Consider the following 14,651-nt stretch of genomic DNA (forward strand, 5'->3'; position numbering starts at 1 on the left):
GGACCAAAATCACATGTTCTTAAAAAATTGAAAATATATTAACGCGATAGTTCAGAATTCTAAAAACCTCATCTGTTTATTGTCAACAACCCCATTACACGTTATATTTATTTAAAAGAGCCATTTAAAAAGGTATATTTCAAGATCCTATATTATATTGGCAAAAGCATATTAAAGACGTCTTTTGTCAAGGTTTTCAGTTTCTCGTGATAACTTAATTATAAGTTATGTTTTAAAGAATTCAAATGTAAATTTATAAACCCAGCCCTATTAATATGATACAAGCAACATCTTATCACGAAGCTATGAACATCAAATATCAAATAATTTGCAGTACAGTTAAAAGAGTCTCTAATTGAAACGCGTGCTGGGGGGTTAGATACAGCTGCACATAAAATAAAGGTTTACTATTATACAATAAATGATTTATATTGTTTTTTTTTAGCATTTATATGCATGTACAAAGATATGCAATCATTGTTGATAATATCGCTTTAAAATTAAGCAACTTGGGGACTTGCCTACTTAGTAGCTCGCCCGATACTAGTGTTGTCGGACTAAAACGAAATTGCTGATATGGAAAATAGAAAGGATACAGATGTGGGTGCCACCAAATGTAATGGAGAATACTTAACTGACTGTTCACTAATCAATTATAGGTGGCCAGTGCTATCGTTGAATTCAGTGAAAAGGGAAAGACCTATGGGCAGCTGGCTTGGTATTACGCGCCGCCCTTTGTATTATTCTGGTGCGGATTATTTTTTGCTGTAGTTCTGCCGCTCTTCAACTATCTACCAACTGCAATAAAAATCAACGAGGAGTCCAACCGTCCGGGACAATTTGTGGCAGAACGAGCAGAGCGCATATTGCTAGAGTTTGATCGAATGGGGCCGAAGATTGTGGGCGACGAAATGAATGAAAAAGTAATGGTACAGTTCTTGCTCAATGAAATTGAAAAGGTTCGCGCCGAAATGCGCGACGATCTCTATGAACTGGAGGTTGATGTACAGCAGGCATCTGGCGCGTATTTGCATTGGGAAATGGTAAACATGTACCAGGGTGTGCAGAACGTAATCGTCAAGCTGAGCACGAACAGTTCCAATAGTACATCCTACCTACTAATCAACAGTCATTACGATAGCAAGCCCGGAAGTGTGGGTAAATGGTTTAATATTAGCTTTTCATAAAGATTTCTCATACAAGATTTCCCACCTTAGGTACGAGTGATGCCGGCCATATGGTGGTCACAATGCTGGAAGTGCTGCGTCTATTGACCAAGTCAGAGGAGAGCTTTCTACATCCTATTGTGTTTGTCTTTAATGGCGCTGAGGAGCAACCCCTGCAAGGTTCGCACGCTTTTATATCGCAGCATAAATGGTCCGCATACTGCAAGTAGGTGAAATTTCCAGAGCCATATGTCAATACTAACTCACAAAACTTCAACTGGGACAAGGGCGTTGCTTAATCTAGATTCTGGTGGTTGTGGCGGACGTGAACTTCTATTTCAAGGCGGACCGAATCATCCTTGGCTAATGAGCGTAAGTACTCGTTGCGATATGGCTCTAATACATGTATCGCCATTGGATTGAATAAAAAATAACTTTTTATCTTTCAGCCAATATCTAATCATTTTTTTTCGTCTTATCTTTAATAAATTATATGCAATTTTTAACCACACTTTATGCTTTTAGCATTACAAGAAGAGTGCCAGGCATCCTTTTGCTACAACAATGGCTGAAGAGATTTTTCAAGCGGGCATTATTCCTTCAGATAGCGATTTCAGAATTTATCGCGATTTCGGACCAGTGCCAGGTTTGATATAACTCTGAAATTCTCTTTTGCATTTTCTCATTGTAAATTGTGCTTATCAGGTCTGGATATGGCAGGAACCTACAATGGATATGTTTATCACACTAAGCACGATCGCTTTAACATAATACCACGCGGCTCTCTACAGAATACCGGCGATAATCTTTTATCTCTAGTGCGCGGCTTCACCAATGCTGAGGAAATGTACAATACCGATGTAGGAATAAACAGTAGGGGTTCTTACATCAACAGCTATTTATGCGATTTTTATAGGCACACTCCGAGGGTCATTCCGTCTTCTTTGATTTTTTGGGTCTATTCTTTGTTTACTACAAGGAGGCAACTGGTGTGGCTCTGAATATTTGTTTCTCCTTCGCTGGACTTATCTTGGTAGGTGTATCACTGTGGCGCATGGGAAAGCTATCCGATCTGACTTTTGGAAAAATTACCGGCCTATTTGGGATCGTATTTCTGCTGGAGCTGGCTAGTTTCGTTCTGGCCTTGGGTCTACCATTACTTATGGCTGTATTTTACGATGCTGGCGATCGCACATTGACGTACTTTAGCAACAAATGGCTTATTATCGGACTATATATTTGTCCAGCGTTGATTGGATTGATGCTTCCCATAACACTATACCTCACATTCCGACCGAATGTAAGTAGACCAACATCTGTAAGATATTTAGGGGATAAATATCTAAATGAATTCACTGTTGCAGGATAAAATGTCACATGCCTATCATCTTCACATGGCTCCTCATGCCCACTGTGTTCTCCTCGCTTTGCTCTGCATTATACTTACAGCCGTTGGTCTCCGTAGTATCTACCTCTGTATGATATCTATACTCTTCTACATTTTCTCATTGATCATTAACTTGCTAACCAAACTGCACGATCGTGGTAAGTTTAAATCAACTTAATATCACAATTTGGTTTAATTTTTTCTTAACTTCTAGGTTACTATTGGTCCTTGGTGCTAAGTATATGCCAGATAATGCCTTTTCTCTACTTCAGCTACTTGTTCCTTGCATTCCTTACCATTCTAATTCCGATGATGGGTCGTAAGGGTATTGGCATGAACCCTGATCTCATAATTTCCGGATTATGTGCTTTGGGCACGATACTTTCCATGGGGTTTGTTGTAAGTGCTTTTAACATTTCTTTGTCTCTCGATTATGTACATACTCATATGTATAATATATTTCTGCTTCTTCTACAAAAGGCACCGCTCATCAACGTATTCCGTCGACCCAATTCCATAATGGGTGGCTTAGCACTAATTACATTTATTTTCTGTATGATATCCGTATCCGAAGTTGGGTTTCCTTACCGCGCTAAAACGAATGTCATGCGCGTCAATTTTTTGGTGAATAAGAGCTTCCGACCCATCGCTTAATCGAATTTACAACTATTTGACGTTACAGCAAGTTCGTCGAACATTCTACGAGTACGATGGATCTATAAGCTTATACGATTCCGGTTACTACTTCGATTTCCAGGATAGACGCATAGAACAGCCATTGATCGATTCAATGAACTTTACGGGCCTGATTGGCATTAGAGATAAATGTGGCTCCCTTATGATGTGTGGTGTGCCCTGTTTTAATCACCGATGGTGTAAGGCCCGCTACGATGGCCATTGGCTGCCCCGTGAAAAGACTGTGGAGGTGCCTGGCACTAGAGCTGCAAAATGAATCGATGCAGAATCGATTTAATCGATGTTTAGCATTTTTGTTAAGCATCGATTTTATTTGTTGAGAATCGATTAATCGTGTAAATTTAAATGAACACATTTGTTTCAAGGTGACGCTGAGTGGCTAAGCGGTAAAAGTAAAATTAATAATTGCCAAATAAATCAAAACATTACATTTTCTTTTATATTTTTGATTATATTGGTGTGTTGGTGGCTTGGAGAAGAGGAGGGAAACGGATAAATGGATAAATTTTTGAAATCAGGTAAGAATTTATGCCTCATTTAGTTAAGCAGTGAGGGGCATTCCGACATGTGACATATGTATGTATGTACAAGTATGTATGTATGTACACGTATATTTTATGCGCAAAACTGCACACATTTTTGTATATACATACATATGTGCAAAATAAATATGATTGTTACGCATGATTTTTGTTTTCTGTGCACATAAACGCAGCTTAGTTTTAATTAATTATTGCATTATTGTATGTGTACTATTTACATTGATATATTTTTGTATGTAAACCCTTTAGCGGCACAACTATTTACATTTTTTATTTAATTTTGGTTTTTAGGTAATATCAAGGAAGTTGACGAGTCCGTGGAGCACAGTGGCAAGCGTAAGGGAAGGCAAAAGTCCGACATTTGGAATTTTTTTACAAGGCTGCCAGGGGGAACCTCTGCAAACTGCAAAACTTGTGGTTTGGATTATAGAACAGGTGGAAACACAACAATCTTGTTTAATCATCTATTGCGGGCTCATACGACTTTGTCCCATGAGTCGAAGCCTGTGGCGACCATAAAAACTTTCTTCAGTTCAAACAATTATTATGAAAACAATTCCGCGCATAAAAAGGAGCTTGACAAAGCATTAACCCGCATGATTGCCATCGATATGCAACCCTTTCGCATTGTTGAAGATCGTGGATTTCGTGATTTCGTTTATTACCTTAATCCAAGGTATATATTGCCCAGTAGGACAACTTTGAGAAACGTGCATCTACAAAATATGTACAACGAAATGAAAGAAAAACTTGTTCTGATTCTCAATAACGTAGAATACTGTGCCGTGACAACGGATAGTTGGACATCGCGGGCGAATGAATTTTATGTCACAGTTACTTGCCATTTCATAGACAAGAACTTTGTATTAAGAGAAGCTGTTTTATCAACTTGTAGTTCATACGGAAATCCGACTCCCGACATCGAAGAGCCACCAACACATCCTGATTATCCAAGCACTAAAACATCGCAAATTTATGCATTTGTGCAGGACAAAATAGCACAAAAACAATCAAGAACCCCGCAAGCAGATGGTATAATATTAGTGAGACAATACTTAGAAAAACCTCACGAGTTGCAGGGCACACCACCATTGGAATACTGGAAGGTAATACTTGTGGCATCTAAAAAACTTAACTGCTAATTATATTTTTGCAAATTTCAGACACATGTGCATGAAATGCAACACTTTCAAAATTGCATCTTTAAGTATTTGTGCATTCCAGCATGCTCCACTGCGTCTGAACGCATGTTCAGTAAGGCGGGATGCATCCTCTCTGACAGACGCGCCGCTTTAAAACCGTTTATTGTAAACCAGTTGCTGTTTACAAACAAAAACCAATGGCTAAATGAATAAAATTGATCTTATTAAAAATAAAATTTAATTTTTCTTCCTTAACGATTAATCGATTTTATTTTTGAAAAAATCGCGATTAATCGTAAAAGATCGATGCTGCCAACATCGATTATTTTGCAGCTCTACCTGGCACATCAGAGCTGACTCTTCTTAGCAAAGTGGTGCTCCCGGACGGAAACAATGTACGTTACGTGTTTAATCTTTCTGGACCGGCACGCATGAGTTTGTTTGTTCAACCCATGAAGGGATTAAGAATGTTGAACTGGTCCTTCCTACATGGAATGCTCGAACAGCCGGCGAAGTTTAGACCACCCTATCATATTTTCTTTGCATATGGCAACGATGACTCGCCCCTGGAGTTCTATTTTGAACTAACAGTGAGTTGACTTTTCTCATACAAATGTATCTCATTGACTTTATATGTAATGAACTTATAGAAAGAGGACGGCAAGTTCGACGAACCTGTCTTTGAGATTGGTGTCTCTGGCCACTACCTAAGTTTCCTGCATAAACGCGACGCTGAGAGTGAAAAGTTTATTGCAAACTTTCCAGACTGGGTACATGCCATGGAATGGCCAGCATCCTATGAACGATATATATATTAAAATTATAAATACATATATATGTACAAGTATATTTCTCTAAGAGAATTTTTCGAAACAAATTCGTTATAAATTTTTAATATAATTCGAAATATTGAAAGTAAAATATATAAATAAATGACTGTTCATTTCATGATAATATAATTAAACAAACTTTATCAAATCAGATAATTGCCACTTGCATGTTTACTGGCGAAACCAGTTTGATTGTAAATTACGTTAAAATGATTAATTCCCAACGATATGGCAGCACCAACCATTTCGAGTTTTTCTAGCACTGGGACTAGAGGTGTGCAGGTCACGAATTGACACACTTCTATTTAGTAACATGAATTGTACTTGTTGAGCTACAAATTTTGAGAATATGTTGCAACCATCGAGACAACAAATACTACGGCTTTATAAGCATCTCATCCGCTACGGAAATCATCTGAAATTAACGGACAAGAACTATTTCTTAGGACGTGTGCGTCACGAGTTCCGCGAAAACCGGCAGCTTTCGAATCCTCTAGAGATCGAATTTAGCTTTAAGGTATTGCCTGTCTGTTTCATAACAAATCCCTATTGATTATTTTTAAACACAGCGCGGCGAAACGCTGCTTAAAAAAGGACGTATACTCTAACAATGCTCCGAGCAATTACAAGTCAGTTCACCACCTTTTGCCGCCTAAGTATGGTTCGTTGCAAAGCTACCGGCAACATAGATTACTCACGCTATCCAACGCTGCAAGAAGCTGACATTGAAGAGACATTTATGCGAGGCAGCGGACCAGGAGGCCAGGCTGTCAACAAGACGTCCAACTGTGTGTTTCTCCGACACATACCAACCAACATAACAGTCAAGTGCCACACACATCGTTTAGCTTCGAAGAATCGCGTAGAGGCTCGTAAATTACTTTTAGAAAAACTTGACACTTTTTTGAATAAGGAACACTCAATTGCCGCCCAACTTCAAGCAATTGAAAAAAAGAAATCTACCGAACGTAAACGCCGACAACAAAAATTGCAGGATTTAAAAAGGAATTGGCAAAACCGTGAAGAAACAAATAGTGATGTAAATAGGCCTGATGAAAAGTAAAATAAATTATAGTATAATTTTTTTAATTACATACTTGTTACCAACTGGAGAAATTGCCAAAGTCATTCGTGATTTTTTTCTTTTTCGAAGCGGGTTGAGAGGCGACTTCAAGTTCAGGCTTTTTGGGTCCACTAAGCTTAAGATATTTGCCAACGCCTTCACGATACACTTTTAAAGGTTCCTTCAGTCGCTTTTGCTTCTCAGCATTTGCGACCGTTTCTTGCTTGGCTGCCGCCTCATCTTCACGCTCTTTTGCTAGCTGTGCAACAGCTTCTTCAAATGGATTAACAAAAACCTGAACATTTTCAATAATAATGTCTTCAATTGGTCTATCCTTATTGTCCACTTCAATGTTTTCCATTTTCTGCAATGTTTCAAGACCGCCAACTAGTTTTCCAAAAATGGTATGCTTTCCATCCAAATGCTTGCACGAGCGATAGGTTATGAAGCTGCATTCGTAAAAATATATTATTTTTATACTTCTATTCAGTGGAAAATCTTTCGAATATCTTACAATTGTGCGCCGTTTGTGTTGGGCCCTGAGTTAGCCATAGAAAGTATGCCGCGACCAGTATGTGTCAGATTTGGCTTAAACTCGTCCTCGAACTTTTTTCCCCAAATTGATTGCCCACCGGTGCCGGTTCCTGTAGGATCACCGCCTTGGATCTGAAGAGGATTTATAAGTAAACAGTATTTTAAATTTATGCACCAACTTACCATAAAATTCCTTATGGATCGATGAAAAAGTACGCCGTTATAGTACCCATCAAGGCAATGTTTAATAAAATTGTCACAAGCACGTGGCGCAGCTTCACAATAAAGCTCCAAATTCAGAGGGCCGAAGTTGGTGTTCAAACGTACATAACCCTTTTTCTTAACGCGCTCATATTTAACCAGATCATCGTCTATGATCGCTGCCTCGTGTTGGGACACAGGCATCATGGCGGTCGATGTAAAACTGGCAGCCACAGCTCCAGTCGAAAAGTGAGCAGCATTGAATTTGTCTGCCGTGCGCTTTGAACTTGTCGGTGCCTCATCAGCTGGCTGGTAGTCCTTCTCTAATTGCGCTAATGTCTCTTTTGTTTCCAGATTCATGGTCTTAATTCTGCCGACAGGGTCTTTGCGTTCTAGCTGTTCCTCTTCTGTCAGAACACGCAAATTCTTACGTATGTGATAGAACTTTGATATATCGAATTTTTCCAAATGCTGTGGGTCCTGTATGGTTATTATATCTTTGCGTAGAAACGGCGTGTCATTGACCAGATCCTTCCAATTCTTTGTTTTTATGTTCAACTGATCAATAGCCTCCCAACAATAAACGTTCCCGGTAGTCGCCACAGCGACAATGTGCGAGTTTTTAGTGAATGGCTTAAACAGCGCTGGGCAATGGTACTCTTCATCGGCATTCCTGTAAAAGTTAAGCTTAACCAAGGATTTGGCATCCATTTTTTGTCCGGTGATAGGATTAAGCTTGAACGCTTTCAAAAATTTTAATATTGCCTCATATTCGAACACATTGCCGTTGAGGTCACAGTATGGCATCTCGAATGGCGCCATAGTAATGCAACAATGCTCGAACGGCAGGCGCTTAAATTTAATGTGTTCATTTTCCAAGGATTCTGTCTTTTTGCCGCCATAAAGTTCCGACCACTCGGTGTACGTTAAGTACCTATGATAAGACGGTTGAAAATGCTACTGCATCTGCTCGAAATTTAGCCGTAACAACAAAACTTACATTTTATCCTTCTGATGCTGTCGTTTGCCCATTTTTGCAGCCTTTTGTTAAACCACAACAAACTAGAATTGTTTATGCGAAATAAAAGTAGGAAGGTTGCCACATAATTTGCAGTGCTGGAAAATGCGATCAGAACGCTGAAGTCAGCTGATCTATAGTCAGCTGTTGGTTTCAGAACTCTATGTGTTTAATCGATGTATCTGTTTGATCTAATGTGCAATGGAAAATATTTTTTAAGTATAATTTACATACAGATATTTTTAATTGGATGCTTTTAATTAGTAACATACTATTTTATTACAAATTATATATATAACTATTAATAAGTTTAATTTTATGTAAATTAAATGTGTATCTTTAAATAATAAAAGCTTTTACGATCTAAACGCATTTTACTACTTTATTGTTACAACTTAGACTTCCTTCTTGACTACTATTTATGTTGTATTTAGAACGATTAGATGTCCCTCACTAGAAACTCCTTTGAAGCCTTCACGCAAAGCATCGATAACAGCGATAACAGCTGAACGCGATTTGGCTAAATTTAGTTTATTTGGTGCACGCAGAAATAACAAAGACGATTTGACCAAGAATAATTATACTAGATATTAAGTAAAGAGTGATATAAATAAGTCAACAGTTGACCTTGGGCTTCCTTGGTTCGTCATGCCAAGCCCAAACATCAACTATCGGTCCCTGGCCGAAGAGAATCCGTTCAAAACACACGAGGAACCAACAACAACAAAGACGGACGACGCAAAATCATTTACAGCTGCTGCGCATTTAGACCCCGACCCCCTCAATGACCATGATCACGAAAACGAAGATACACCGCGTAACAGCGGAATCATGATACATATAGTGCCCGAAACGGGCAAAACGCGTTGGAACCACATCGAGGATCTGGATTCCTTCTTCTCCCGCATGTACAATTATCAACAGAAACACGGATTTCTTGTAATCGTGTTGGGTGAGGTATTCCAAGTGCTGGAATTCGGTTTCGTAGTGTGGCTGCTCACATTTACGACACACTGCATCGACCACGATGTGCTCTTTGGCAATAAGCCACCGGCGAGCAATTCTACAAAGACTACGCTTAGCGATGTGATAATACCTACTGGAAAGTGCGTAGCTGAGTTCGGCGCATTCACGTTTTTCTTCATATTTATAGCCGTCATATATCTAGGCATTAGACTGTTAAAGATGATATATCATATAACGCAATACGCCGATATCAAGAAGTTCTACAATACAGCCCTGCGCATTGAGGATGCGGAATTGGATAATATAACATGGCACGAAGTGCAACAGCGCATTCGGAAAGTGCAGGCTGAGCAGCACATGTGCATCGACAAGGAGCAGCTTACCGAGCTGGACATATACCACCGCGTGCTGAGATTCAAGAACTACTTAGTGGCGCTGATGAACAAGCAGTTGCTACCCGTGCGTTTTCGTTTGCCATTAATTGGAGAGGTGGTATCACTCAGCCGCGGGATGCTCCTCAATGTCGAGTGGATACTCTTCCGCGGTCCAGGCTCGCCGTTCCAAAATAATTGGCAACTGCGCGACGAGTTCACCGTACGCAGCAATCAAGCGGAATTGGCCCAGCGCCTTTCCAATTTGATACTCTTTGTAGCGCTTGCGAACCTGCTGCTATCGCCTGTGATCTTCTTGTGGCAGCTTATCTACTTTAGTTTCTCCTATGCCAACATACTCAGAAAAGAACCGAGTGCCTTAGGCTTGCGAACGTGGTCCAACTACGGACGCCTGTACTTGCGCCATTTCAACGAATTAGACCACGAGCTGGACGCCCGACTGAACCGTGCCTATGAGTATGCTGATCGCTACTTAAGCTCATTCTCCTCGCCACTGGCGGCTGTGATAGCACGAAATTTACTTTTCGTAAGCGGAGGTGTGCTTCTACTTATATTGGGCTTTGGCATCTATGAGGAGCATGTCTTCCAGGTGGAGCACGTGCTGACCATCATTGCTATACTCACCGTTGTGGGCGTTGTGTGTCGATCAATGATACCTGACGAGAATTTAATTTGGTGTCCAGAGCAATTGATGACCGCCATCTTAGCCCATGTACACTATCTTCCTACAGAATGGAAACAACAGGCACATACCGCTCACGTTCGTGATGAGTTTGGAAATTTCTTCCAATTCAAGGCAGGCTATCTGCTCAGTGAAATTTTCAGCCCATTTGTCACGCCATTTGTGCTGATCTTTGTTTTTAGGCCAAAAGCCATAGAGATTGTTAAGTTTTTCAGGAGTTTCACCGTTTCTGTTCGAGGTGTGGGCAATGTGTGCTCCTTTGCGCAAATGGATGTGCGAAAACACGGCAATCCGGATTGGCAGATCAACAACAGTGCGGTCGGTGAAATGCCCCCAATAGTGCCTGAAGATCCCACCAAACCGCAACAACAAAGCCTGGTAGGCGGCAAAACAGAAATGTCTCTTCTAAGATTCACCCTTAACAATCCTGAGTGGCACATGCCCAAAGAGGCATCGGCATTCATAAAGGGCATACGCGAGCATGCCATCGATGAGTTGGTCAGAGCCAAGACCAGTCGACAGCCTGGCGCCAAAGAGAACCCACTTACCCAAAGCCTGCACTCCTTCGGCACTATTGGCGAGGAGTACAGCTCCATAGCCAATTCGGTGATGGCCGCACAGGTCAGTCCCGAACAGATGGAGCTATCACAGTCATTGTCAGCGGCGCGTGGAGTTAATGTAGCAGGCAGCGACTTCCGTCAAATGCTGCAACAAAATCTTGGCGAGCCGCTCAGCATCGGCAGTGCTGGGCACGCCAGCTCACGCCAAATGTCCACCTCGGTGGGTCCGCTCGATAGCATGCGTCGCTTGCGTTTGAGCAAGGCAGAGGGGCGCATTGAGGGACCAGCGGATACTTTGCTCTACAGTCTGTACGGAGTGGATTCCAAGCTGGCCAAGAATCCGATCGGGGTTACTGTTGCGGACATGTGTCTGAGCGCACTTTATCTTCACGAATTAAGTCAACAAAAGCGCAAGGCGCGCCAACAATGCGCCGACATCGAAGAAGCGGACGAGGAGCCGGGGCCCAGCAATAAACGACAACAGCAGCCACCACCACCGCCGCCACCCTCAGCACCGTCTGGATCCTCGCGACACGCCTTAATTACCTCAAAGGCGGCCGAGAGTACTCCGCTGTTGGGTAGCATACGTTCATAGCAGCAAGCCGTGTGGATTTAGTTTAAGGAAAACCCATGCTACTAGTGATTAATAATTTTTAATCGAAGTGTGAAATCAAACGATGTATAATAATTAAACAAAAGCAATAAATTAACAGCATCAACGACTCCTCAAAAAAAAAAAACAAAGAAAAAAAGAAAAGTAAAATGGTATAAAATAGTCAAGCTGGTGTCTCTCCAACAACCAACTTTGGAGCTATTGGTGGCATGGAGTTGTGGTTGGTTGGCAGCCCCAGCAGCGCATCCAGCTGTGCTGCACCGCCTCGTGTGTCACTTGCCACACACGAACGCCATTTGGCGATCCTTGCCGCCATTGGTGTTGATAGCATATGCAGACCTGCAAGATACCAGATGCGTGTCTACATACAGCAATACATCACTCGATGGCAACATGCAATTGTGGTCACTGCTGTACTGGACCTAGAGCGTACGCCGTCCCCATCACCATCACCATGTTGCCGCAACATTGCAACATTATGGCCATGGCTGGTGCGTGCCGTGTGTGTGCGGCTAGTTTATGAATTATGTTCGTGTCGCGTGAGAATCTTGTCAAGAGGAAGAAAAACGCAGAACACGTTGGAATATTTTTCCGCTGCACGCCAATTTTAGCCGTTGCTTAACATTAACTTGTGGCCATTTGTTAGTTTTTCCCGTTTTGGGCTATCTCTGCATTGACTGGAGCCCGAGTATGCCAGCACTAATTGTAGCGCTCATGTTCGAAGTCATGTTATCCGATTGTTGCGCTTTTAGGAAGTCCGCCTGCAACAAATGCATACTTACAAATACTCGCACATATATCTATAAATATATTGTAAAGTATGCAAACAGTAGAGATTAAATACGACTAATTATATTTGTAATATTACATGTCGATCCACTGAGGAAAAACTTCTACTACGACTGATCTTCCCCAACAACATATATAGTTTACTATATGTGTGAAGTTTATCCAAATTTTAGCAACCCAGATTAATTAACTTAATTTGTTTAATTGGGTGTGCATCTGAAATATAGGATATGTACGAGTATATGTATATGTGAATATGCAGACAAATTGTGTTCCACTTAGGCACTGACCTTAAAGATATAACATAAATGTATTTTAAAATTTGATGTACTACAAAGGAAATGCCGAAAAAACGGCATAGATTATTAAATTAGCAGATGAATCCCCGCTGAAGACTTTTTGGTGGTTTTGTTTCAAGATAAAAATTAAAATAATATATTAATATATTACTTATGAGAAGTATGTGTTTGCAAAGTTCGTCCCCAAAAATCTTCTGAGGGTCTTACAACCGTTGGTGCTGAGTTTTCGTCATGCCAGGTTTCACCTTGATAGCCCAACTAACGAAGGACAATTCAGATCCGGAAATAACATTTTAAAATGTGCTTTGAAAATGTACTTTAAAATATTTTATACTATGTATTACATCAATATTTATTTATATTTTAATTTTGTTTAAAAATTTAGTTAGTTTAGTTTTTATTATTATTTTTTTATTTATTATTATTTGTTTCAAAGCGTATATTATTTGAAAAAACTAATAATAAAATCTCAGACTACATACATTAAATTGTTTTTAAATGTTACTGTCAAATAATTTATGCAGCATGATCTTAATATCGATTATGGGTCACCATTGGCTGATCTCTTGGCAAATGTGAATGGCCTACGCATGCTGGAGCTGGAGTTGAAGTTGGCGCTGGCCATAAATGCCATAAGCTATTAGAAACGCGGCAATTGTTGCTGCCTGTTCGAGTAAAATAAAAATATTTCACGATTGTTGTCAAACAATCGATTTTAATTTATTATTTCCTGCGGCAATTTTGAAGCATGCGTTTGCCAGCAATTGGACACCGATATGGCTAACATATGCTGCCCAGTTCATAGCCAAGAATCAAACAATTGCAATGGCCAACGACAGCGAAAAATGACACTCCATAAAGTTGGAAGGGGCAGATACATTTGATACGCAATTTGGCTGCAGCGCACAGCAGGCGAATGTTTTTCAAATAGGGCTGCACTTTAAAAAATTGATTCTCCCTATGTTAAACTGGAAAACGGAAATAGTACAGAAATTTAAGTATCCGGGATATATTAATATATGGCGGGTTATGTCGATTAGACTTGTTTATACATTTACAAAACTTTGCATCACTATACCTCTTATTACCGATAGCTTCACAATTATTTTAGTACAAAATGTAAATAACTTTAGTAAAAATTTGTTTATATTCCTATTTTGTTGTATTCCCATTTTATTATTTTATTTCTTGATTTTTAAAATCGTTCTTAAAAATGTTTGCGAGATTATGACCAAACACAAGAATTTTGAGGCAACTCAGTGAAAAAAAAGGTATCAAATTAAATTGAAATTTATATTAAAATACATTGGCTAAGGACTTATTTGCTTATGATTCAGTGTGGTATTTTAACATCCATGTTATGAAACCTAAATGTAGACTTTAGCTGAGCGTTGCACACAAGAAAAATAGATAGTTCTAAACTTGTATTTGCCGCTGAGCTCAGGTTCTGGTGACTATAGACATGAGGATTTGGAGCTTCCGAAGGAAAGTTACATACATATGTTATTTTTTTCCAAAGTCCTTTCGCAGATTTGTGTATAATATGAAATAATTTGTATGGACTATGTATTAATGCAAGTAAGTGTGGCTGTGTCGAATCTATTTCTTTGACTGTATCAGCTCATGCCCCAAGAATTGGCAGTTCAGTGCCAATGGAAAGGCCGCTGCAACCAGAACGCATTGGCAGTGGCAGACTCGGGAACTCGTACGGTAGACCACATGTGCATACTATTCGAATATGTGATGCCTGGACCACCGCGTAAGCAGCTGC

At 40.1% G+C, this 14,651-nt stretch overlaps 6 protein-coding genes across 7 annotated transcripts; 5 read left to right on the plus strand and 1 right to left on the minus strand.

The window, feature by feature from the left end:
• Positions 1–598: 598 nt before the first annotated feature.
• On the plus strand, positions 599–5,751 carry LOC115634824 (endoplasmic reticulum metallopeptidase 1-like). Its single transcript, XM_030532743.1, has 13 exons — positions 599–616; positions 660–1,158; positions 1,218–1,392; positions 1,454–1,538; positions 1,692–1,812; positions 1,872–2,026; positions 2,083–2,466; positions 2,531–2,711; positions 2,768–2,952; positions 3,034–3,177; positions 3,236–3,496; positions 5,287–5,523; positions 5,584–5,751. The coding sequence occupies exons 1-13, from the start codon at positions 599–601 to the stop codon at positions 5,749–5,751; spliced, it is 2,613 nt and encodes an 870-aa protein (XP_030388603.1).
• LOC115627244 lies at positions 3,624–5,169 on the plus strand. Of its 2 annotated transcripts, XM_030522878.1 has the most exons (4): positions 3,624–3,641; positions 3,707–3,767; positions 4,083–4,897; positions 4,955–5,169. In XM_030522878.1, the coding sequence occupies exons 2-4, from the start codon at positions 3,746–3,748 to the stop codon at positions 5,144–5,146; spliced, it is 1,029 nt and encodes a 342-aa protein (XP_030378738.1). In that variant the 5' UTR covers positions 3,624–3,641; positions 3,707–3,745; the 3' UTR covers positions 5,147–5,169. The 2 variants fall into 2 exon arrangements, with proteins under 2 accessions (XP_030378738.1, XP_030378729.1); XM_030522869.1 differs by having other exon boundaries at positions 3,628–3,767.
• A 293-nt stretch (positions 5,752–6,044) lies between the features above and the next one.
• Positions 6,045–6,474, plus strand: LOC115626943 (MIEF1 upstream open reading frame protein). Its single transcript, XM_030522462.1, has 2 exons — positions 6,045–6,280; positions 6,333–6,474. Exons 1-2 carry the CDS (start codon positions 6,113–6,115, stop codon positions 6,369–6,371), a joined length of 207 nt encoding a protein of 68 aa, XP_030378322.1. The 5' UTR covers positions 6,045–6,112; the 3' UTR covers positions 6,372–6,474.
• Positions 6,372–6,859, plus strand: LOC115626935 (probable peptide chain release factor C12orf65, mitochondrial). Its single transcript, XM_030522451.1, has one exon. It carries the CDS (start codon positions 6,374–6,376, stop codon positions 6,824–6,826), a length of 453 nt encoding a protein of 150 aa, XP_030378311.1. The 5' UTR covers positions 6,372–6,373; the 3' UTR covers positions 6,827–6,859.
• LOC115626929 (RING-type E3 ubiquitin-protein ligase PPIL2) lies at positions 6,812–8,649 on the minus strand. The gene is made up of 4 exons (XM_030522437.1): positions 8,562–8,649; positions 7,544–8,495; positions 7,341–7,492; positions 6,812–7,275 (listed from the first exon to the last, which is right to left on the minus strand). Exons 1-4 carry the CDS (start codon positions 8,591–8,593, stop codon positions 6,864–6,866), a joined length of 1,548 nt encoding a protein of 515 aa, XP_030378297.1. The 5' UTR covers positions 8,594–8,649; the 3' UTR covers positions 6,812–6,863.
• A 480-nt stretch (positions 8,650–9,129) lies between these two features.
• LOC115621404 (autophagy-related protein 9A) lies at positions 9,130–11,909 on the plus strand. Its single transcript, XM_030515051.1, has one exon. The coding sequence runs from the start codon at positions 9,228–9,230 to the stop codon at positions 11,772–11,774; it is 2,547 nt and encodes an 848-aa protein (XP_030370911.1). The 5' UTR covers positions 9,130–9,227; the 3' UTR covers positions 11,775–11,909.
• Positions 11,910–14,651: the final 2,742 nt, after the last annotated feature.

This window comes from Scaptodrosophila lebanonensis, unplaced genomic scaffold (genome assembly GCF_003285725.1).
Source record: "Scaptodrosophila lebanonensis strain 11010-0011.00,11010-0021.00 unplaced genomic scaffold, SlebRS2 tig00000001-arrow-pilon, whole genome shotgun sequence".
Classification (NCBI taxonomy): Eukaryota; Metazoa; Arthropoda; class Insecta; order Diptera; family Drosophilidae; genus Scaptodrosophila; species Scaptodrosophila lebanonensis.